The 24,418-nt window shown below is 51.7% G+C and overlaps 2 protein-coding genes across 2 annotated transcripts; one reads left to right on the forward strand and one right to left on the reverse strand.

The window, feature by feature from the left end:
* Positions 1 to 317: 317 nt before the first annotated feature.
* TMIE (transmembrane inner ear) lies at positions 318 to 9,060 on the forward strand. Its single transcript, XM_036869445.1, has 4 exons — positions 318 to 664; positions 3,883 to 4,000; positions 7,286 to 7,435; positions 7,740 to 9,060. The coding sequence occupies exons 1-4, from the start codon at positions 566 to 568 to the stop codon at positions 7,841 to 7,843; spliced, it is 471 nt and encodes a 156-aa protein (XP_036725340.1). The 5' UTR covers positions 318 to 565; the 3' UTR covers positions 7,844 to 9,060.
* A 1,318-nt stretch (positions 9,061 to 10,378) lies between these two features.
* PRSS50 (serine protease 50) lies at positions 10,379 to 14,745 on the reverse strand. Its single transcript, XM_036870177.1, is given in 6 exon segments — positions 10,379 to 10,603; positions 11,111 to 11,133; positions 11,136 to 11,276; positions 12,517 to 12,800; positions 14,278 to 14,554; positions 14,625 to 14,745. Coding segments are annotated over 6 exon segments (1,071 nt in total).
* Between the last annotated feature and the right edge of the window lie 9,673 nt (positions 14,746 to 24,418).

Here is a 24,418-nt window from a genome sequence, read left to right on the forward strand (position 1 = left end):
TGTCCAGAGTGACCAGAGCTGCCTCTGGGCAGGAAGCCAGCCCAGAAAGCCCAGGACATCCCCGAGCACCTGTCACCATGGCAACCTGCCTGCCATGCCATTCCCAACCCCCCCAATCTGGGTCCAGTACAGTTTTTCAAATTCAGAACGTCAGAATGGGAAGGGCCTCCTAGATCAGCAGATTCCAGCCCCTCCCTTTTGTCCCAAATGAATAAACTGAGGCCGGAGTGGGGAAGGGAAGGTGGGACCTGTTGTTCAAGGACCTGACCCCAGCCTGTCCTCCCTCCCACCCACTCCCGGCCCTATGTCGGTCTCGGTCAGGGTAGGGGAGTGCGGAGTCTGATCTCCGGAGAGGGGCGGGCCCTCCACCCAGAGTGGTGTGGGAGCGGGCAGCACAGGAACCAGACACCGACAATGAATAAATGATGCCCACTCGCAGCCTGCCTTCGACCAGATCGCCACCGCCGAGCGCCGGCTGGCCAGGGGGCAGTCACCGAGCCAAGGCGGCCCGGCCGGCATCCCTCGGCTCCCCTGACCTGCTGCCGAGCTGTGCGGAGCGCCGAAGATGGCGGGGCAGCGGCTAGGCGCGGGGCCGCTCTGGGCGCTGGGCGGCGGCGCCGCCCTGGGGGTTTGCCTCGCGGGGGTCGCCGGGCAGCTGGTGGAGGTGAGGCGGGGCGGCGCGGAGGGGCTCGGGGTGGCTGTCACCCTCCAGGCAGAGGGTTGGGGGGCGCCTTTCTGACCAGGAGCTGGTTTTTCCCTTCCTCTTGCCCTAGAGGTCCTGACTTAATGGGGAGACACAGCTCTATCCCAAGTGCTTCCAGGCTGTGGAGGAGACCCAGCCCCCAATCTTAGTGTCCTTGGTCGGATGGGAGGGCACAGCCTCTGATTTCAGGAACATTATTCTGATGGGGGAGACTCACTCTGACCTTAGGGATTCCCGGTCTGATTGGAGATACAGCCGGGCATCAGCGAGTGTCTGATGGGGGACGCTCAGCCCCTATATTCTAATCTTTGGTCTAGTGAGGTCGAAGGTGGTGGGTGGGAGGCAGGAGGGTGAGGACACCCTTCCTAGAGCAGCCATGTGTTGAGTTAGACTCCATGCTGCACACTAGGCCCTGGAGGGGAGGGGCAAGCAGGGCAGGGCCCAAGGACTCAGGGTCTTACTTGGTCCTGGTGATAACTGGGAGCTAGCAAACGTTTCTGAGCGGGCAAGAGCCATGAGTCCTGGTTTGGAAGGAGAATAAATCAGAAGAGGGCACATAGTTGGGAGAACGGTTAGTTGCTGCTCAGATAGCCCAGGAAGAGGTGAAGAGGACGGCTGGGGGGTTGGCCAGGAGCCTGGCTGGGGCCAGGGAGGGAAGAGTGGGGGCCATCTGCAGCCTCCTTGGCTGGCCCCTCTGTACCCCATTCCTGCTGAGCCAGGAAGGGGAGTCAAAGAGGCTGACCAGACCCAAAATTCTGGAGCATGAGGCCGGAGGGAGAAGGCCCAAGAGGCAGGACAAGGGAGGAGTAGGGTCGGAGCCTTGTAGGCAGTGGCAGAGTGGAGACAGCAGGGAAACAGAAGTGTAAGAGACGGCCAAGCGCCCAGGAGAGCCCTCAAGGGGCAGGTGCTGGGGGACAAGATGGGGGAGGGAAGACAGGGCCTTATCCTTGGGGTCTGAGGGGACACAGCCCTGAACTGGTGGGTCTGAGGTACATGGAGACAGAGCCCTGCATCCCCTGTTCCTGCTGCTGACCAGGGGGTGTGATCAGAAGGCTGGGCTGGAGTCAGATGTCAGCTCTAGTGTCCCTGTAAGGGGAGCCAGGCTGGCTTGAGCCCCATGGAGTGTATTTGGTCCCCTCACCAGCTGCCCTGAGGCCTCAGGCACAGAAACTGAGCTGGTCTGGGTGTAGGAGAAGCCTGAGCGTGGGGGTCAACTCACTTCTGAGCCAAGGATTCTTCCCTCAGCCCCCAGGAAAACATCTTCTCCCAGCCCATCAAGGGAAACTGCATTTCAAGTCCATCTGCCTGCCATCTGCCTACAGCCTGAAGGAGGGCCTGGCTGAGTCCAGGCGATCCAGGGAAGCACCAGAAAGATGAGCAGGGCTGGGGTCCATGGCACCAGCCCCCCACCCACAGGCATCACCCTCCATCAGCCTGTGAGGTTCTGATGGAGGCCAGGCCTCCAAGTTTGAGTTCAGACCCCTAGCAGTGCCCACAAGGAGATGCCCGACTGTTACCTGTTTCCCTCTACCCAAGACCCCTATCAGGGTGTCTTGAACAAAGCTGAAACAAGAATGTGTAAGAAGTGAGCTCCTGGCTGCCCAGGCTCTGAATCTGAGATCTTTACCGTGGCCCTCAGAATCTTCCAGTTATACAACCCAACTGGGCCAACACACTGAGCCTTAGTTTCAGGGAACCCTGCCACTGCCCAGACCTTGGCCCTGACTCTACAGATGGGTGCCAAATCACATGCATGTGTATCCAACCGCACGTGCCCTATACCCACAGTGCCCAGCCCTAACCCCATATGTGTGCTCCAACCCCACACACATGTGCCAGACCCCACATACATGTGTCTGAGCCCACAAATGGGTCCAGGCCCCTGGGATGATGCTGAGGAAGGATATCTTGTCAGTTTTACCACTCAGGTTGTGTAGAGAGCTTCCCAGAGACCGCTGGAACCATCCCACTCAAGTTAACAGATGGAGAAACGAGGCCTAGAGAAAAGAAGTCTCCTACCCCAGTTTGCCTTGGTTAAGAGAAAAGAGCCGGGAATCATGTACCACTCCTGGGCACACAGATCCTCTGAGTTACCTGGGACAGGTTGCTGATCCTCTCCAAGTGTCCCCAATACATGCTGAAGGGTGGTGTCCATTAGATGAAGAAGTACCTGGCTTTTGGTAGGTGCCCCATCCATGCTTATGGACCAGAGGAAAGACTGGACAGATGGTTGAGCTGTAGGTTGCTTTTCCTTCCCAGAGAGCTGGAAGAGACTCCTCATGTCTGTCCTTATTTGGTTAATCAGGGGACAAGGCACTGCACAGATGCCCCAGGATCCCCCCTCCCTCCAAGTACTAACCCCCGTCCACACCCCTCAGCCAAACTTGGTGACAGAGATAGGTTCATATCCCTTTCAGCCCCACAGGTCAGGGATAGGTCTTGCTCCCACCCACCAGAGCAGGGCCATGTCCCCTCAGACCCCCAGGACAGGGTGGTGTCCTACTGGGAAAGTGGGAAGTGGTGCGCTGTGCTCTGCTCACGATTGCTCCAGCCATGCTTACAGCTTTTGGCCTCCAGGTGTCGCTACTGCATTTCAGACAAATTATCTAGACCCATTTTGTGAGGATTCTGGCCTAGCCTTCTGGTCAGAGGCGGTGACTCAGGTAGGACAGGTGACTGCTGAGGCCACCTGGTGGGAGTCCTGGTCAAATAACAGAGTCACGGGGCCCTGACTCCAGTTCCACACCCCACCCCACACTGGAGGTACATGTGAGCAAAGTCCCACAGGACAGGACTCGCCTTGTCTCTGGCCTTGGTCCTGAGACCCCATCTGCCTGTGTGGAGGAGCCCAGGGCTGGAGCAGGAGGAGAGAAGGGTCCTTGAACCTGATTGGGACAAGCCATCCACCTTTGCCCCTTGGGCTTTGGTTTCCTCAAGCATCAACCACCCTTGCACTCCAAGTTCCCAGATCCATGGTTCCGGGGCTCTACCCTCTTCTCGTTCTAAATCTGGAACTTCCCAAGGTCTGAGGCATTGTTTATGAATGTCTAAGACACTTGATTCTAGGAGATTCTGAAATGTTTGGACTGAGTGACTGCTTGCTGAGACCTGGGCCTCTCTCGGCCCCGTCCCAGCCCCTGGCCTCTGCCTGGCTCATTCCACTCTCTCCTGACCCACAGCCCAGCACGGCCCCACCCAAGCCCAAGCCGCCCCCGCTGACCAAGGAGACGGTGGTGTTCTGGGATATGCGCCTGTGGCACGTGGTGGGCATCTTCTCGCTCTTCGTGTTGTCCATCAGTGAGTAGCTGCTCCCCCCATCACCGCCCCCTGCCACTGCCACAACACAGCGGGAGCACGGCACCGCCTCACCCCCCCCTACCCCCCGCTCCACCCCCAGGGGCTCAGAGCAGCAATTCCGGGCAGTGCAGGCAGGCCAGGCGCCCACAGGAGGCCCGCTGTGGTTTCTGGCACCTCCTGATCCACACAAAGTCCCTGTGGAGGGCTGACAGGCCGGTGGTGACCTGAAGTATTCTGCCCGACCGGGGATGCAGCCACATGGCAATTATGGTAATTACAGGGGACTCCACTGAACCAGGACGAAGACGTGTCATTTTTCCCTATCGTTGGCCTCCTCATGCTTTTTCTGCAGTTCGGCCAGCTTAAAACACCCACACCCAGGGGCCCCAGCATAGGCCACCCTTGGCTGCAGCTCAGCCCAAAGGCTCCCCAGACGCCCAGCAAATGTGGTTCCCAGGCTGCAAACCCTGCATTGTCAAACACCATTTCCCTGGAATGACTCACACCCACCTCAGTCAAAAGCAGGAGACCCCTTCCTCTCTTGGACCTGGGAGTTGCTTGATGCGAAGTCGCAGCAGAAGCCGGTTTGGCATGCTCCCTTCAGTTGTCCTTCCAGAGTTGGGGTCTGGAGTTGGGGAAAAGGGGGCCGAGAAACGCCGACTGGATGGCAGAGGCCGCCAGGGTACAAAGCAGAGTCTGACAGAGGTTCCTACAGGCCAAAGGGAGGAGTGGGGCACAGGCAGTAAAGAGAAGGAAAGCACACTCTTCCAGTAAAGGGTTCATGGAGGAGGGGTCCTCCAAGCTGTAGATCGGTAGGATGGATGAGTGGTTTTGTGTTAGGCAGCTGGAAAGGCGTTACAGGCAGAGGTACAGCGTGGGCAGAGGTGCAAGGAAATGGCCTTCACACAGGTCTCAGATAACCCCTATAAGACGTTTACTGAGTGCACCCGGGTCAGGGGCTAAAGGAGCATTTAAGTTCTAGCTGGAGCTATCCTGGGGGCAGGGCTGATCACAAGGGCCCATCCAGATGCGGGGGCTCCAGGGGAGACAAGGACCTCTAATTTGCATGTGCTTCTCTTGGCACCAGAAGTGCCCTTCCACCCCCACCCCCCATGTCTTCCCGGCTGGAGTGGGAGCAAGATCTGAGTAAGAGGCTGCATTTTGTTCCTAGCCAAGGCCAATGAATGATCAGTCAGGCTTCTGAGTGGAGGCCCCACAGAAAAACAGGTGTGGCTGCAGCCCCAGCTCAGGTGTCCAGAGAGGGGAATAACACCCAGTACCAAGAGGCAGGGTTGGGGGAGGTATCTGCCCTGCAGGGGCCACAGGAACAATCCAGGGTGCAGGTCCAAGGAGCAGCTCTGGGGCACCGCAAGAAGCAGGGATGAGGGCACCATGGGGCCTCAAGACACACAATGGTTTCTCCAGGGCTCTGCTTGGCCCTAGATGGTAGAAGTACCTGGGGCCACATAGGGAAGTTGCAGTGTCAGGCCCAAAAAGGCACTTGGACCTCAACCACACAGACTGACTTCTACTCCTAAACCCATTTCCTAGAGAAAGGTAAGGGATAGTCCCAAAGGCCTCTGAGCAACAGGTTAGCATTTGTTACCCTCTATGCAGGGCTCTAGGGAGTAGGGAACTCCATCTCCTGGGGAGGAAACATCTTTCCCCCTTCCCTGTCTGCTTGGGCCTAGGTGGTACAGCTGTTTGTGGAGCATCACCCCCAGAACCTTGTGGAGAGAGCTGGAGTTGGATAGGGTACCTCTTCGGGGTCCCCTCCAGCCTGGGGACTCCTATCCCAAGCCCCTGCCTGGGCCTGGAACTCGATCCAAGGAACTTTGTTCCTCTCCTCTTTGAAGAGAAGCAAACAGGCCAGGCTGGGTGGGGCAGGCCTGGAGTGAGGAGCGGTGCTTGAGTCCTGCTCTGACTGCCAAAAGCTGTGGCTGAGCTCCCTTTAAAGCCCAGGCCTCCAGCCTTTGCAGAGAGCATGGGCATGGTCCTGAGGAGGTACCTGGTGGGGTAGCTGGAAGAGGTGGTCCGAGCCAGTAGGGTGGAGGTCCAACATTGGACCTCTGGCATACAGGGGTCTGGAGAGGACCAGAACCCAGTTCTTTGGGTAAGAAAGGCAGACCTACTGCTGGGACCCTTGCACAATTAACCCCCCACCATGTGTTCCTGGATGCTGTTGACACCCCATCCATTTATTCAGGAGTCCAGTCCTGTCCTCAGCCACAAAGGCTTTGAAACCATCTCATTCATTTGTTTTCTTTCATTCTGTGAGTCTGGGGGAGATTCAGTGGGACCACAACATTGGCTGAAGGGGTTGCACAAGATGACCCCAAGGGGTGCTCCAGCCCAGGCCACATGGGTCTGATCTATCTTCCCCAAAATAGGCCTGACTTGTCCTGCCTGGCCCTCCTGCCCCTAGGAGTCTGTCAGGAAGTTATGTCTGGTCATCTGATTTATAATAGGAAGCAGCTCCATCCCCTCCCCTGAGGCTGGGGCCAAGGTGGTCAGACTGTAGGGGCCTTAGAAAAATAAACTCAGTCCAGCCGGGTCCTGCCAGCCCTGCCCTGCCCATCCCTAGACAGGCCAGCTCCATGCCTTGGCCCAGCTTGCGTGGGCACAGCTGCCCTGAGCCAGAAAACCACTCCTGGAATAACTCTGTCTGAGGTGAAGGCCCTGGGGCAAGGTCTGTGCCCTCTTTCAGGCTCTCACAGCCAGGAGCAGCCCTGGCTTGTCCTCAGGGAGGTTGAGGAGGATGCAGCCATGTCCCCCAGGGTCTGAGGTGCTCTCAAGAGCCTGGGGAGGAAAAACTAGGATGCACAGGAGCCCAGAGGCCTGGGTTAGAAGCACAGGACACCCTCCAGGAGGCTGTAGCTTGAGTCATGGTCTAGCCCACTGCCTGCCCTCCAGGACCTCTCAGTCTAGTCAGAAAGACCCCCCAGAACCAGGACTGGTAACACAATATATGGGGCCAGTGCAAAATGAAATTGTGAGCCCCTCTGTTCAAAAATTATTAAGAATTTCAAGAAAGTGACAGCAGAATAACAAATCAAGCACAAGGCCCTCCTGAAAGTGGGCCTACTATGTGAAGCCAGCCCGGCTCAGGAAAGATATTCTGAAAATCCCAGAGCCCACAGGGGTTTTGTCAAAATGTGGAGCCTCCTGAGAGTGTCTCTTGGGTAGGACACACATAGGTAGATGGAGACAGGCCTGAAACTTGGGAACCATTCCTGGGGTGTCTGAGCTCTGGCCCTTGCCAAGCCTGCTCTGTCCTCCCCGTAGTTATCACTCTTTGCTGTGTCTTCAACTGCCGCGTGCCACGGACCCGGAAGGAGATTGAAGCCCGGTACCTACAGCGAAAGGCAGCCAAGATGTACACGGACAAACTAGAGACTGTGCCACCCCTCAATGAGCTCACAGAAATCCCTGGAGGTGAGCAGGCCTGGCCCCCAGCCCCGCCACCCTCTGACTCTGCCAAGCTGGCCAGTTCCTCGATCCTGCCACCCAGAGTTGCCCTATTGCTCCCCTCCACCTGGTTCAGGGAGGGGACCCAGCCCTGTTTCTGGAGACCAGAGCAAAGAAATGGGTCAGAGTGAGGCAGGGAGAACAAGGAGCTATTCTGCAGGTAGGAGAGGTTTGGAAGGAAGAAGGCATGAAGGGCTGGACTGGGAGGCTCTAGTGCAGGCCCTAGGACCCTGTCTCACTCCTGTTGCACCCTTTTTCCTCTGCTCCACAGAGGATAAGAAGAAGAAGAAGAAGAAGGACAGTGTGGATACAGTGGCCATCAAGGTAGAGGAGGATGAGAAGAATGAGGCCAAGAAGAAGAAAGAAGAGAAATGAGGAGAGCTTCCTGGAGGTGGAGGCTGGGGCTAGCCGGCCCTGGGGCTCATAGTCCTGGCCAGAGTCCAGACATCTTAGACTCCAGGCTCATACATGGACCATAGAGGTTGCAGAACACCCTCTCCCTGCTCAGAGGGGGTTGCTGAGGCCCCGGACCCTGTCCTAGAGCCTACTGGGGCAAGGATATGACTGCACCAGGTGTGCTGCCTCCCAGCCTGGACTCCACTCCTTTCACCCCATCCACGTGGCCGCTCAGCAGAGGTGGTCTTGGGCCACTGTCCCTCTGTAGATCCAAAGTGGCCTCTACCCACCCAGACATGCCTCTGTCCCCTCTTCTGCCAGGAACAGCAGTGGCTAAAGGGGTAATGGGATGTGGGTTTCCTTCTGGAAGGGGATGGCTGACCTGGATGGGCTAGATGTGAGGCCACACCAGGCTGGCCATGAGGAGGGAGAGGGTCACTGGGGGAAGCAGGGGCAGCAGAAGGTTCTCGGACTTAGCTGGATAGCAGCTCTGGTGGTGAGGGGGCTGCCCCAAGCCTGGCAGGGGTTCTGGCCCAGGGCAGTGAGCAGAGGGAGACCAGAAGCAGAACCCCCAGCATAGCAGATACCGAGCTCTAAGCAATGGATACACTTGTCTTACACGCTGTGATGCAGCTGAGGCTGCTGGAGGGCCTAGCATGAGGCCCATGGGCTCAGGGCTAGGGGCTGCAGGGGTGCAGAAGGCTGAGGCCAGTGGGCCAGAGAGAGAAGGGCCCCATCTTGGGAATCCAGGGAAAATTTGAGAAGCCAAGGGGGACTTTGGGTTTTTCTGCTGGGTTTTTCTGCTGGCCCTTTCTAGGCTCAGCTGTGGTAGCAGGTGTCAGGGCCCCAGGAGATCACCGCAGGGGGCAGTTAGGGATTGAGGCAGCTACCAGCCTTCCACCTGCTGAATATAACAGCACACAGCTTCCTCTTCCATTCTTAACTACGGTGCCTAAAAGAAGCACTGCTAGCCAGAAGGTGAAGGCTCAAACTTGACCTGGGGACTGAATCCTTGGAGAGGGGAGATGCAGAGAGGGGTTTCTAGATGGCAGCGAACATCAACTGAGGTACTCAGACCTTGGCCTGGAGACTAAGGAGACACCGGAGATTTCCGAGGCAGGGGGAGCTGCTGGCAAAGCTCACGCTGCCTCTGCAGCCTGCAGAGATTTGTAAATAAAGCTGAGTGCCTTCTCATACCCAAGTGACCTGAGATGACCCCTCAGGATGCCCCATCCCTGGAGCATTTACGTGGAGGGTGGTGCAGTGATCAGTGATAGGTGGTGTAGGCCAGGCTGACGTTCCCTCTCCTGACTTTTCTCCCAGCCTGAATTCGGATGAGCTGGAGGGAGAGGTGGTGGCCAAGAGGCAGCGGGTCAGCTGCAGCCAGTGGGGCTTAGCCCTGAGGCAGGGCATCAGGACCAGGGAGGAAGCTACCTGCTCTCCACTTGCCTCTGCTCCACACCCTGGGTTTCAATAATTGGGTGCTTGGGACACAGAGGAGTCAAACTTGGATTCTGATCTCGACCTGGACCATTATTACACGAGAAGAGGGAACCAGGCTGACATGGGGGAAGGAGCATGGGGTCTTAGAGCCATGAGGGGGCAGAGAGATTACAGAAGGCCCTGCTGTGGAAGCTGAGTACTCACTGCGCCACCAAGTGGGAACCCTGACTCTGCCCTTGGGCTCCAGCCTATGGGCTTCTCATACATATGGCTGTGGCAAAGATCATTCTACTCATACAAGCCAGAGCCCTCCTGTTGGCTGGGCAGCAGAAGCCCAGAGGAGCAGGGACCACTATAAGTCAGAGAAGCAGCTGGTAATGCCTGGGGTAAGTCCAGGCCCGGGCTACATCTGCCCTGCCAGCTGCCTCCCTGACCTCTGACCTGGGCCTCCACTAGCCCTTTATGGACAGGCTGGTGGGAATAATATCTGATCCCAGTGGGCATCTGCCCCAGTCTCCAGACAGCGGACAGGGCTGGAAGGTCAAAGTCCACTACAGTGCTTCAGGGCAATAACAGGATATGTTCTAGCCACTGGCCAGAAGATGGGCCAAAGTCAAGGAGAACACACTTACCTCCCCGGCCCAGACAGAGCTGCACCCTTATGCCCAGCCTCACATTGTGTCCTGGCAGCCCCAGCTTCAGCCTGACCCTCCATCATCTGACCCCAATATCTAGGCCCTCCATCAGCGGACCCCAATATCATCCCTACACACTCCCTCCACCTTCTGTGGGAGCCACCCTGAACCTTTGGATGGAGGCGGATCCTGGGGCTCTGTACTTTTCAGTATAAACTGCCCGGAGTCACCCATCCCACCCCTGTCTGGTTCTCTCATCTCCCACTGGAGCAGGCCCAGGAAGGAGGAAGCATGGGGAAGAGAAACATTTAATTGAGCACCTAGTCTCTGCCCTGCCATGTGGGGCTGTGAGAGCTGCACCCGTAGCATTCTAGGCACAGAGGGTGAGGAGGGGCCTGGGCAAGGGAGGGTGCACCCAGAGACAACGGCACGAGTATCAGAGGACAGCAAGGAGGTTGAGGGGCAGCAGGAGTGCCAGGAGCAGGGCCCTGGATGGGGCTGGCAGAGTCTGCCCGTTGAGGCGTTCCCACTGCTGGTAGGAGGAGATGTGTAGGTAGATGGGCAGGGCCTTGCTCTTCTTGCAGCCTGGGCCCCAGCTCACCATTCCCACCAGGTACCATATGCTCTCCACAGGACAGGCCAAGGGCTCACCACTTATCTCCTGTGGGGAGGGGTGGGGGAAACAAAAAAGGAGGCCAGATGTGGTCCAAGGGAGACTTAATCCAGCTCAGGAAGAAGCAGGGTGCCCTCACATCAGACCTTCCCTGCAGCCCCCGAGTGTCACATAGCTGAGGGGTGCCCTTGAGGTCCTGACCCAGGAGACCTTCCTCAAAGGGCTCCACCTCCCATCTCTCTCTTGCCAGTTCTCCATCCCCCATCACTTTAACACCCACCCTCCATCTTCCCACTACCTCCCATTCTTCTCCCTCATCTCCAACCTCCATCCCCACTCCCCATCTCTCTCACCCCAACCTTCATCTCTTTCCTCCCAATCTCCATTCTTCATCAAATCTCCCCTCCCCCATCTTCTTATCTTCCCCCTCAGTCACCCCTGCTCATCCCCATCCCCTTCCCCACCTCCCCGCAGGTCCTGCCTTCCCTGTGCCCCCAGCCCCATTCCTGGCCAGGTGCCCTTGGAGGCAAGTGAGCAAGGGGGAGAGATGCTCACATAGCAAAACTGTTCCTGTTGATGTCCTTTGCACAAATCATCTGGGAGTTGATGATCTGAATCAGAGAGGGGATTTTGGAGAACCTGTGGTAGACGCTTTCACACTCCGTGCTGTTCAGGATAGTGACTTCCTTCTCCTGGATGGTCCTGAACTGGGGCCACACACCTGTGGGACAGGGTCCCCCATTCAGGCTTAGCGGTTTCGCTCCTGCCCACTGCCGCCAGCCTTGTGTCCATCCTCCCTTTGTTCTTCGCCACTCCTCCAGCCTCTTCTCCTTGCCACACAGCAGCTCTGGAGATCTCTCCAGGCTTAGGCCACCCATCACTCCAGCTGATGCTTCCCAAGGGCCCCTTGACATAGAGACCTTGGGAGCAGGCTACCCATGATCTGGCCTTGTTGGACCTCGTCTCACATCCTGCAGAATACTATCCATTGAGTCCATTCTGATCTCAGCATCTTGGCTCTTGTGTTCCTTCTATCCCCAAAGCCTACCAGGCCCATCTAAGGTCCAAATCCTGCCTTTTCTTCAAGCTTTCCCCAAAGGCCTCTTCCTTCTCTAAGCTTCCCTAGACTCCCCTCCGTGGGTCCCGGGCACTCTTTACTCCCCTCCCCGCTCTCTCAATTGTATCTCTGTCCCTAGTCTGAGCTCCTAGGGGACAGGTGACTTCCAACCATTCCCAGCCATTCCTCAGATAGGCCATGGCAGGCAAGACAAAAAGCCACCCCACTCCAGGCTGGAGACCCTGTGGGTGCTTTCAGGCAAGCTGACTCTATGAGGCCACAGGGAAGGGCGCCTCTCTTGTGGGAAAGGGATAGGGGTTCCCTGAAGGAAATGGACATTCTTGGGGCTCATAAGGAAATGGTCCCTTGGACGGCCCTGGGACAACACTCCTGCTCTTTGGGCTCCTAAATTGGGATGATGAGGGATTGAGGGTCACTCCTGGGGGAGGGAGCCATGAGTGGACCCTCAGTGACTCCCACCTTCTGGGTGCAGATTGCCCTTAGCCAGCCACATGGGATCTTCTGGGGAGCCTTTTACAGACACAGAACCCTGCTCCTCTCACCTTGGCTGTTCTGCTTCAAGACATGGATGCCCTGGGATTGTGTGCAGACAGCAAGATACTACTCTGTGCCCCCTCTACCTTCAAGGAAGTCCTATTTACAACCCTGGCCTGGGCCTGAGGGTTCAAAGGCAATCTGGGTCCCCTAAGGCCTAAATGGCCATGATACATTCACTGCTGAGACCCTCAAAGGGAAAGAGACCTCAGAGATGAGAGCCCGACGGGGGTGGGGATGGGGTCCCTGGGGGAGGTGTCTCAGAAATATCTGCCCATGGTAGACCCTGGCCTGCACCCAGGTCCTCTCCCACACCACCCCACCCTGCTGTGGGGAGGCTCCGACTTACCATCAACCCTGGGGAGTCCCCAGCCTGTCACAGTGCAGAGGGCGTGGTCCTTTAGCATATAGTCCAAGCCAGGCAGGCAGATGGGCCAGACATACTTGTTGTACTTGAGTGGCCGCTCAAGCTTAAGGAGGGCAATGTCATTGGCCTGGCCGACCCAGGACCAGTACCGATGGGACCGATAATGGCTGTTCACGATGACCTGCTGTGCCAGGACGTCGACAGTAGACTTGGATATCTGGTCAACCCATGGACTCCCCACCCGCACTGAATAGGTAACATCACTCCTAGGGGAACAGCGAGGAGAGTCCTCCATCAGCTCCAAGAACCCCATGCCAGCCTGCACCCCCTACCCTCCACCACACTGTTGCACCCTGAGCAAATCCTGGTAGGCCACCCACCTGCTTCAAGCCCCAGAGCCCACTCCTCACAACAGATGTGAATGGGGCCCTGCACACACACTGTGTGGTCCAGTCCTCACAACAACCCTTCATTTTATGGAGAGGGAAAATGGGGCTCAAGTGACTGACTCAGGCTACACAGCTAAGAAGTGTGGAGCTGGGACGTGGACCCAGTTTTCTCTGGTTCCAAACTCTGGACTCTGTCCAGCATCCCATGCTGGGCCCTGGAAGTGACAGAGACCTTGTGCAATCAGCCCTGCCTTGCCCTCCAGCCTCCTTTCTCAGCGTGTCCCTTAGGCTTGGAGCTCGCTTCTCCACTGGTCAGCCCTCATGGCCAGATGTGACCCTCAGGCCGCTCCCTGGCCCCAGAACATGGGCATGCCCACTCTCTCATCCCCACACTGACCAGACTCCCCTGTGAGCATCTATCTTCTTGTCTGTCTTCCCCAGCAACCTGAGAGGAGTGGTGAAGCCCTTTTCTGCCCCCAGTGCCCAGGCCAGGCCTGGTTTCAAAGAGTGGCAAGGCTGTTGGTTGAATGAAGGAAGGAATGAGCAAGTGAAACAAAGGGTGTGGAGCAGAAGAATTAGGACATTCTTTCTGCAGATAGGAGGAAGGAGGCCTAGACAGTGGCTGCAAGCCTCCATTTCCTATCTATGGAATGACTGCTGCACAGGACTGGAGGGGGCCAGGTGAGGGGAGGAAACCCCCAGCTCCCAGGAAGGAATCTGCAGGACTCATCCCCCACCTGCTCAGAGCTAGGGTGAGGTGGGGCTAGGACTATGGTGTCTGCCACTGATGGGCCAGCTGGCAAGATGACTGGGGCCCTGGTGGCTCCAATGACTTTCCACTCATCCATCTAGGCCCTGCTCCTACGTGTTCCAAATGGATTAGAGGATTGTGAGATCAATGTAAGTGGGCTGTCACCAGCGGCTGTAAGGGCTAACACAGAAGATGGAATAGCGGCATGCACAGCAGGGTGCAGCTGGGTCCTGTGTGTGACTTTCTGTGACAGTTAAATTCTGTGCACTCAGTTCCAGGATGAGAAGTATTTCTTATGTGGGTCTTACTTCAACATGACTGGAAGCCACTGCTGGAGAGAATACCTTGTGGGTGTGCCCCGAGACACACAAGGGAAGGCTCCCTGAAAGCCCTGCTGGAGACCCCCAAAGGCCTTGGCTGGGAGCCTGGATCAGGGACTGGGCCGGATGGAGAGGCGCTGTCCCCATAGACCGTTCAGGGAGGCAGGACGTGAGCACACCCCAGGCTCCCCCCACCTTCCTTGCCTCCTACCTCAACAGCATGGGAGGCCTGGCCCACAATAGGTGCTCAATAAGCACTGGTAAAAGGAAGGTCCCCTCTCACTCTCCGTGCCCCTTCTTCCGCTGTCCCTTAAGGTCCTCAAGGATGCTTGGGCACCCTCCTCCCGCGTGGAGGCCACAGTACTCACGGGGAAGGAACTCATCCTCGTCGGCTTTAGAAGCAGAGTACTGCAGGGTCCTGGGCGGCTGGCTAGTGGCGGCCTGCCGGGGGAAGCGACGTCCGCCTGAGGGACAGGTGGCACTGGGGGCACAGGGGGCGCCAAGGTCGGCAGGGGCACCCGTGGACAGTGCCCCCTGCACTTCGCCAGCGCCCAAGCAACCTGTGGAAGGACGCAGAGGATCAGAGGTGGAGGCCAGGCCTGTGGGAGGAGGGGCGGGGGCGGGGCTCACCCGAGGGCTGCAGCAGCAGTAACAGCAGTAGCATCAGCAGGAGCCCGGCGTGGGCAAGGGCGGACGTCCGGGGGCGCGGGGGGCTGTGCCTGCCGGCCGGCGCCCCACACCAGAGATCCATCCCCGAGAAGCAGCGAATAAGCCGCGGCGCTCCTCTCGCGACGCCGCTCCCGGGGCTCGCCCCACGACGGCGCCCCCCATTGGCAGCCAGCGGCAGCTTCTGCGGTGTGGTGGGCGCGGGCGCTCCCGGCCCCGTCCGCGCGGCGCCCCTCAGTGGCCCCCTGCGGTGGTGCTCCTGGTGTCCCGGCCGCCCTGTGTCTGGCTTGCTGGTGCTCAGGACTGCCTGGCTTCTGGCCACGCCTCTGCCCTCCTGGGACCCCGTGTCTCCCAGTCGGCCTGGCCAAGCAGTTTCCTGGAGTCCCTTAACCTCACCTCGGCCGGTTCTTGCACCTCCTCCTCCGGCAGCCCACTTCCATCCCTACCCGGTGAGATGAAGGCCCAACCCCTGGGGCTGGCATCCGGGATTTCCAAACGGTCCCACCTGCCCTCCAGCCTGGTAATTACGGTGGGGCCTTGCCCCAGGGCACTGAAATTAAGCAGATAGAAATGTTTTCAATAATAATTTTTCAAGAGTGCATAATTATAAGCATTGTCGCCATTCAGCAAATGCCCTTCCCTTACAGATCCATCTGCTTAGAAAGATGACACAGGTGAGGTTTCCATAAACAGAGAAAGAGGGATAGTAACCATTGGGCCTTTCTGGGAGCAGAAGGCCAGGTGGTATGTTGGAATTTGGGGAACACTTTGATGACTCAGTGACACAGATGGATAATACAATTAAAAAGTAGTCTGGGGAAATCCTATGAGAAGCTTTCGTTCAAAGCTGTTGGAAAATTCTAGCCTAATAAATGATAAGGTGAAAGTTAAATCAAGCCAGGACAATCTAACATTTGCCAGGTCCTGCTGTCTTGGGAGAGACAATAGGGCTGGCCATTCAGTACTCCAATCTCCAGCAAACCACACCTACTACACTCTGGAGCCCGAGGGCAAGGGTAGCTGGCCACTGTGAACCTGAGGCCTACCAGGTCTGAGGGGCCCCCATGCTACCTTCCACAAGGGTGGCAGAGCTCTGCCCTCTCAGTCTGGCTAGCTTGCTCCTGTCCTTCCTCTTCAGAGTATGATGGAGGTCACTAAGGCAGCTCAGGAGCTCAGGGTGCAGTCACCTCACACAATCACCTAAGCAGGCACTCTGCCTTGCCCCTCCCTGCCCCCCGTCATCACCCATACCTGCCAGGGAGGGAGGAGGAACCAGTCAGGTTCTGTAGACTCCTAGGGTGATATGAGGGCTTGGGAGAGACCCACATGTTCTGAAACCAGGTCCACAAGTGCAGGTCTGGTCATTGTGAGTTTCTTGGGAAGAGGCCAACCCTCACAGTAAGGCCTGAGGGAAAACTGTTGGGTCAGAGACCCAGGAGAGGGTCATGGGGACCTGGGGATTGCTGGAGTGCTGGGATGACTAAGCAGGGAGTGAGATCACAAAGTCCAGCTCCATATTTGGCAGAAGAGGAAACTGTAGCCTAGAGACGGGAACATGATGAGCACAAGTACAAGGAGGACTATCAGGGAGGCTCCCCTTGAGAGGACAGCCAGGCCTCTTGGGGGTGGCGAGGCTTTGAAGGGTCTGGCCATAATCAAGAAGAAAGATGATGACGTCAGTGACACAAAGTTCAAGAGCATCTTCATTGAACAATTGAAAAAACAGTGGCTCTGGGACCCTCTCCCAGAGTACTCTGCCCTGATGTCCTGTGCTCCTCCAGTCTCCACTTCTCCTGAGGACAGACAGAGGGGAGGAAGAAGTGGCCTCCGGGAGGGACTGCCCTGGAAACATCACTCACAGGAGCCACAGGGAGCCCAAGGAAACCAGCAGAATGTAGCCAGTGAGGAAGACCAGGCTCAGGAAGTCTGGCCTGGCCCTACTGACGAACCTCATGTCACTGATCTGTTTCTTGATCCAGTCGGTGAAGTAGGAGGTGCTGGTGTAGATGCCCGGGAAGCGGCGCCGGCTGCAGCTAAAGCTCCAGCTCAGCACCCCCATCCGAATCCACGTGTGGTTCACTTGGCAGACAAGGGAACTGCCAGAGTTACCCTGTGGAGGGGAGGAAGGGAGACATAAAGGAGGCAGCAGGAAGGCCTCCCAGCAAGTCCTGGACAAATAAACTTGCACCTTCCCGGGCCATATCCTTAGCACGAGCTGTGTTAGGCCCGTGCTGTCCCTGATATCGAGGCATGGCTATGAACTTGCTCTGTGACATGGAAGCATTGCACTGGGGCCCAAGCTCAGGATCACAATGGCCTCTCTCTGCATTCCCCTGCTAACTCTCTGACCATAACTAGCAGTCCCCTCCTCTGCCTTCTCTTTAAATCGTGGTGGGCCTCCAAGGTGTTGCCCTTGACTTTCTTCTTTCCTACAATCCTGCTTACAGAATGAGCCATTTGAAATGCAAACCTGCCCCCTCTCTTTTTGTGCAAAGCAGGTGCATGTATAAGAATAATGTTTACAACAGCATACATCAAAAGGTAGTAGCTGTTATTTCTGCTGATGGTGGGTTTATGATTTTCTTAAAACTTTCTTACATTCCTCTGTATTGTTGAAAAGTTTTATAAATCTGAAAAACAGCTCATGCTCTCCCTCCCTCCCTCCCTCCCTCCCTCCCCCACATATATGTATATTTTTAAATGTAGTGTAAACCAAGATTTATAAGATATAATCTAATGAAGAGTGCATAAGACATGTAAGGAAAAAATAATAAAACTATACTTAAGAACACAAAAGAAGACCTACATTAATGTACAGATATACCGTTGTTCTTAGATGAGGCAACTTAAAACAATGTAAAAAAGTCAGTTCTCAACATTTGGCTTCCTACAGTATGGAAGACTAGATCCCCTTTCCCACCTTGCTGAAGATAACTAAATATGTGAGATTTTAAATGCATGGGTGTGCTGGCAATAAAATAAAGACTCCTCAGAGTGCAAAACCCAAGGGAGGGCTGAAACACAGAGAGCCATCAGCAAAGCCCAGAAGATGACTTTTGCCCCAAGGCCATAGGCCAAACCCAGTGAAACTGAGCTTTGGTTTTCACAGCCTCATTCGTGGGTACAGAAGACAAAAGGCAAAACCCAGGGCCTGCCCAAGGAGGGGAGCCTAAGAGGAAACCTCCTGCAAAAAACTATACCTCCCAGAAAGGACCACACCTTCCGAGTGAAGATAAACTAGGAACACCTGCCCTCATGTGAACTTGCAACTTGAATTCACACTGTCTGGGTGGTTAAAAAAACTTGAGCCAAGAACGTCGTTTAAAGAGGTCCTGGGTTGGTTTTATGTCCAGGTATCTGGCAGAAGCAAATATAGATTCTGACTGAAGGAACCCACCTTCAAGCCATGCTTCAGCGAACTCCCACAAAAAAACACTCTAAAGAACATGTCCTCACTCTTAAAACATCACCCTGCACACAGGGAAGCTGAGGCACCAAGAGCAAATGCCAGCCAGCAGAAAAAAAACAAAAGCAGCATCAGAGCCTTCATGGTTTGAGATTCAGAAATCATCACATGGAAGCCTCAAAGTTTCTGGTAATGTACTATTTTATAGGCTTGGTGCTGAGGGTGTGGATGTTGGTTGTGTTATTCTTTATTCTCCATACACATTTTATAAATATTCTTTTATCTGTATTCAATAGAGAGTAAACGAGTCAAAAATTATAACAATGTCAGTTCTCTTTATGTTGACCTCTAAAGTTCAAGCGATTCCAAATAAAATGCCAGCAGGATTTTTTCAGGACCTTGACAATCGGATTCTAGAATTGATATTGAAGGATAATAGTCCATGAATTCTATGACAGGTTTGAGAAAAAAAGAGCAAATTGGAGAGGCTGGGGACTGGAGAAATATCTAAACAGGGTTAGATATATTTCAAAGCTATAATTATAGAAACCACGGTACTAGCATAGAAACAGAAAAATAGACCAATGGGGCAATGGAGAGCCAGCCAGATGCCTGCAGGTGGAGGAAACTTGGCACATGCTCCAGAAAGTGTCATGACTGTGAGAAAGGAGGTCTCTGTTGTAGAGTGTGGAGAAACTGATGGAGAAAAATGAAGTTGGACCCTATCATAACAAAACTCCAGAGGAAATAAAATTCTAAATGTGAAAAGTTAGAAAGATAAAGCTAATTAAAAATGTAGGGCCATGACTTTATGACTTGGGATGAAGCACATGTTTTAAAATAAAACCCCACAAACCTGAAGAGGGCAAATGTGTTAGGCTTAATTATATCAAAGTTAAGACCATCTGTTCAATGAAAGACACCAAATCTCATTGAAGATAGATGATGAATTAAGATAGGGCATTTTCTCTGTCTAAAACCAACTAGAGGTCAATTTTAGCATATCTAAGGAAACCCTGAAAATTAATAAGCAGAGAAAGAGTGGAGGGAGACTTGAAGGTTTCCACGTCTAGGCTGACCCAGTTGTCAGCTCCCAGTGTCCAGACCCCCATGCTCCAGAGGAGGGAGATGGAGTAGGGCTTGGTGAAGTTTAAATCAAATTGACTTTTATTTATTTATTTATTTATTTGGTTGCGTTGGGTCTTTGTTGCTGCATGTGGGCTTTCTCTAGTTGCCGCGAGCAGGGGCCACGCTTCACTGTGGTGCCTGGGCTTCTTATTGAGGTGGCTTCTCTTGTTGCAGAGCACCAGCTCTAGGTGCACGGGCTTCAGTAGTTGTGGCACGCAGGCTCAGTAGTTTTGGCTCACAGGCTCTAGAGTGCAGGCTCAGTAGTTGTGGCGCACGGGCTTAGTTGCTCCGCGGCATGTGGGATCTTCCTGGAGCAGGGCTTGAACCCGTGTCCCCTGCATTGGCAGGTGGATTCTTAACCACTGTGCCACCAGGGAAGTTCCAATCAAATTGATTTTTAAATTGAGACTTATAATAGACAAGGTATTTAATAACTGAAAGTAACTGAAAATTATGGGCTCTGCCCAAAATGATGTTTGGAGAAGGGAGGAAGATTTGACACAGGGCATATGGGGGCAATGACTGGAAAGAATAAAACTATTTAATGTGGATTCTCGAACAAATTGAGATTCCTCAACAAACAAATACAGGAGGGGACTGTAGCACAATATCATTTATGCAAAGTAAAATATACGTATAGCAACACTATGCATTTTTCAAAGATACAGACGTCTTTAAAGACATGTATTAAACAGATTTCAGTAGGGGCCTTTTGTGGAGACAGAAAATGGAAGATTAAGGGGAAAATCAAGCCAGTGAGAGTCAAGCTAGTGATAGAGATATGGTTGACTGGACTCTGGCAATCCAGAGAAAAAGAGAACTCAGAGGGAGAGAGAGAGAAAATAGAAGAGAGAGAGAAAGATCTTGTATGTGGACATTCTCTTACCACAGTGAAATTAAGCCAGAATCCAGTAACAAAATGTGAACCACCCCCATCAAAGAAAAAAAAAATTAACTTTCAAAAATGTTAAAATGAAAACAGAATTAAAATCTACAGTTAGAGTGTAGAAAGATAAGAAGGCCATACATTGCAAAGCCCATGGGATGTGGGCCTGAATTTCACACAGAAGAGTCTTAGTCTAAATACTTTAATACCAAACAAGAGAGAATGAAAATAAATTATTTATTATCATCATCAATTATTTATCACTGCATATTCAGCTGAAGACACTTGAAAAGGAATTAATAAAGACAAAAAGCAGATGTCATGCATTAGAAAGCAAAAAAATCATAGACTTGAGGAATAAAATCAATAAACTGTACTTAAAAAACAACAACAAAATAAATATCTTGTAAGTCCTACCAAGAAAAACTCAAAGAGAAGGAAAATTCAAATACTTTGTGGTATAAGTAGAAAAGAGACTAGAATCAGATCCAGGGAAAATACACTTTCTAGTATCTGAAGACTATTTATAACTTTCTCTTTATGGATTTAAAATCTGGATGAAATGAATAATTTCTAAGAAAATCCAATAATCATGGACAAAACAACTTAAAATATTGCTCAAGAACTATCCCTTCAAAGGAAAACAGGCCTATGTGGTTTCGCAAGCAACTTCTATCCAGCATTCAAGGAGCAGATAATTTATGTTATTTCAAATGTTCCAGAACATAGACTGTGCTTTCAAGTGAAGCATAGTCGTGATTCTGTAACTTGACAAAGGGGGTGCCTTCCTCAACACACCTTCAGTGGAGCCCAGCCTCACTGGAGGAAGACAAAACAAAACGCAAAGGCTGCGTGGATGGTATCTCATAGGACTGCTGTTTCAGGGCCAGTACCTTTCCTGGGCCATGCACCAGCACTATCCTGTGCCTGGCCCAGAGCCCAGCATGGGGTGTCTTGTTGGATGAACAAATAAATTAAACGTATTCTAAAAAAAGATATTATAAATCTGAATCCAACAGATGAATGAAACCAAAGTGCACCATGACCAGGGAGGGCTAATCCTGGAAGGCAGGGTAAATGGACATGAAGAATCTGTTCACGGAACCGACTCAGCACCCTGAGTCAGAGTGTAGAGTCATCGTGATAGCTGCAGAAAACACATTTTATGAAGCATAGCATTCATTCCTGAAATAAAATGCCACAGTGAAACAAAGGAATGGCTCTCTCCTCGACAGATGATATGCCATGTTAGCAACATGCTTCATGATGAAGTGTGGGAAGGACTTCCAGGAAGGTCAGCAACAAGAAAAAGCTACAATTCCAGGTTGCTTTTGGGGAGCAGTACCCAAAATAATGAAAAAAGTAAAAATCATGAAAATGAAAGAGGCAAAATCATCACTAATTGTAGCTTATATGGGCATAGACCTGGAAAGCCCAAGAGAGTCCAACTAAAAACTCTTGGATATAATAGAGGGTTCGGTGAGCTGAACTCCCAGATGTTTTCAACAGATGAGTCTGGGGGATGGAAATGAGGCAAGTGAAAAGGAAGGAAGGCTCTTGTCCTGCTGAGGAGGAAGCAGTAGACATTGATTAACTCTAGGTGTTAAGTCAACTTTAAATACGTGTGTGGAAAATATCTGTAGTAGAATGACATTGAGCTATGACAACTTTTAAACCACTACAGGGGAAAAGTGGAGTGGAAAAAAAAAATCAAACCAATACATAAAGTAAGGGGATAAAAAGAAACATTCTTCTTGGTAAATGGATTAAAGGAAAGCCTCCCAAATGTGTTGAAAAATATAGCACTGAGCATTATACTGTTTATAAGAGACATACCTAAAACAAGATAGCACAGTGTCTCCTGGAAGACAGAGCAATTGTTCTGGAATATGATTCTTGACATTGCAATAAACAAGAAAAAGAAGTAAGAGGCATACATATTGAAAAGTAGGAGACAAATTTACCATTGTTTGCAGATGGTATGTCTCAAAATTAAAGAGAATCCATTATATCCACTATATCCAGGAATTTTGCTTATTACAAAGTAAATACACAAAAAATCAATATATAATACAAACAGAAAATACACTGAAAAAAACATTTTATACTACAATAGAGATGTAATATAAAGTATCTAGGAATAAAGTTAAGAAGCAGCATGAAGTAATTATATGGAGAAAGCTATATAAACTCCTGCTCTAGGGACACAAATAAAATAGAGCAAAAATAGAGTCTATTTCCCTAAATCAAACTATCAATTTCTACAAAATCACCACATGATTTTCCCTTTAATATTATACTGAGATTGTTCAAAAGAAAATGGAAAAAAAAACCCCAAACACATGGAGACTAAACAACATGCTACTAAAAAACCAATGGGTCGGCTTTCCTGGTGGCACAGTGGTTAAGAATCTGCCTGCCAATGCAGGGGATACAGGTTCCAGCCCTGGTTGGGGAAGATCCCACATGCCACGAAGCAACTAAGCCCATGCGCCACAACTACTGAAGCCCACACGCCTAGAGCCTGTGCTCTGCAACAAGAGAAGCCACTGCAATGAGAACCCCATGCACTGCAGTGAAGAGTAGCCCCCGCTCACCGCAACTAGAGAAAGCCCGCACACAGCAACAAAGACCCAATGCAGTAAAAAATAAATTAATTAATTTTTAAAAAATGGGTCAACAATGAAATCAAAGAAGAAATCAGAAAATACCTTGAGACAAAGATTGTTCAATTAGAATGACATGGGAGAAGAGCAAGGTAAATTCTTTAAAAGAAGAATAATGAAGGAGGACTTGCCTTACCACATACAAAAAGGAATTATAAAGCTACAATAATTTAAAAAGAGTGGTGGTGGCATACGAATGAGACTGCAAAGGGCAGAAATACACAAAAATAAGATGGGAATGTATGATATAATAAAGAGGGCATTTCTAATTCATTGCCAAAAAAAAGTATTCAATAAAAATTATTGACATAACTGGCTACATTTGGAGAAAAATAAAACTGGTTTCCTCTCTCACCCTTCTAGATGAATCAAAATTAAAATATTTAAAGAAAAGAATTAAGAACATGTATGAGTAAAGAATTTTATAATCTCAGGGTGGGAAAGATATTTCTAAGCACAGCACAGAAACTACAATCATTAAGGGAAATAACGATAAATATGAACATATGAAAATTTTAATAATTAACTCTATGGGAAGAAATCCACACCAAAAAAAGGTAAATCATGGACAAGTAGGGTAAAATATTGTAAAGCATTTCACAAAGGGTTAAAACTTCTGGTTCCTAAAGGTTTTTTTTTAACTTTTTATTTTGAAATAATTTAAGACTTACAGAAAAGATACAAGTATAATATTTTTACCCAGACTCACTAATTTAATGTTTAACCATATTTGTTTTATCTTCTCTCTCTCTCCATAAGTATGTGTGTGTGTATACACCTATACTTATGAACCACTTAAAATTAAGTTGAAAAAGTCATGATGTTCCTTTACCAATTACCACAGCATATAATATCTACAGTTTTTACAAATCAATAAAAAGAAAAGTAGTTTAACAGAAAAACATGAGCAAAGGACAGGGAAAAGTGTAAATGGTACATTGAACACAACAGGCATCTTCATTGGAACCCCCTTTGTCCCTTTAAAATGTATTTAAGGGGTGAGTTCTTTCCCTGATCCTGGGTAAAAACTGGGCAGAGTCAGAACGTTTTGCTCACTGTGATTAATGTAATCATAATCAGTATGATTACGCGGTCACATAAACATCTCAGTTCAGAAATCAGAATATCCATAGCCACGCAATAATCACAAAGCTAGACTTGATTTAAAGTCAAACTTCTCAATAGATAACTAATTAGGACCACTGTATAGCACAGGGAACTCTACTCAATACTCTGTAATGGCCTATATGGGAAAAGAATCTAAAAAAGAGTGGAGATATAGATATAGATATATAGATAACTGATTCACTTTGCTGTATACCTGAGACCAACACAACATTATAAATCAACTATATTCCAATTCAGCCCCATTTACTTCAGCACTCCCCTCCTTTGGGGCAAAAGCCCCAGTGAGGGGAGAAGGAAAAACACACTTAAAGGGAACAGAGCTGGCTCAAGCCCGACCTCAGAGTTTCCGCTCTAGCAATGTGGGAGCAGACTCCACCCCTGACAGGGCGGCCACAGCCAGGGAGCAGAGAGGAAGTCCCACCTCACACCCTGTGCAGGCTCTAGCTCCTCCATCACCAGCCACACCCTCTATCAAAGTGATAGTGGCCAGCACACCATGAGGAAAGACGTGGTTGGCATCCGCATCAAATCTGGCCCTCACACC

The sequence above is a fragment of the Balaenoptera musculus genome, chromosome 11 (assembly GCF_009873245.2).
Source record: "Balaenoptera musculus isolate JJ_BM4_2016_0621 chromosome 11, mBalMus1.pri.v3, whole genome shotgun sequence".
Lineage (NCBI taxonomy): Eukaryota > Metazoa > Chordata > Mammalia > Artiodactyla > Balaenopteridae > Balaenoptera > Balaenoptera musculus.

Excerpts from the sequence above, each read along its gene's own strand:
- TMIE (XM_036869445.1), top strand. The coding sequence starts at position 566 with ATGGCGGGGCAGCGGCTAGGCGCGGGGCCGCTCTGGGCGCTGGGCGGC. Across the intron at positions 665-3,882 it reads TCGCCGGGCAGCTGGTGGAG|CCCAGCACGGCCCCACCCAA; the intron begins GTGAGGCGGGGC and ends CCTGACCCACAG. Across the intron at positions 4,001-7,285 it reads GCTCTTCGTGTTGTCCATCA|TTATCACTCTTTGCTGTGTC; the intron begins GTGAGTAGCTGC and ends TCCTCCCCGTAG.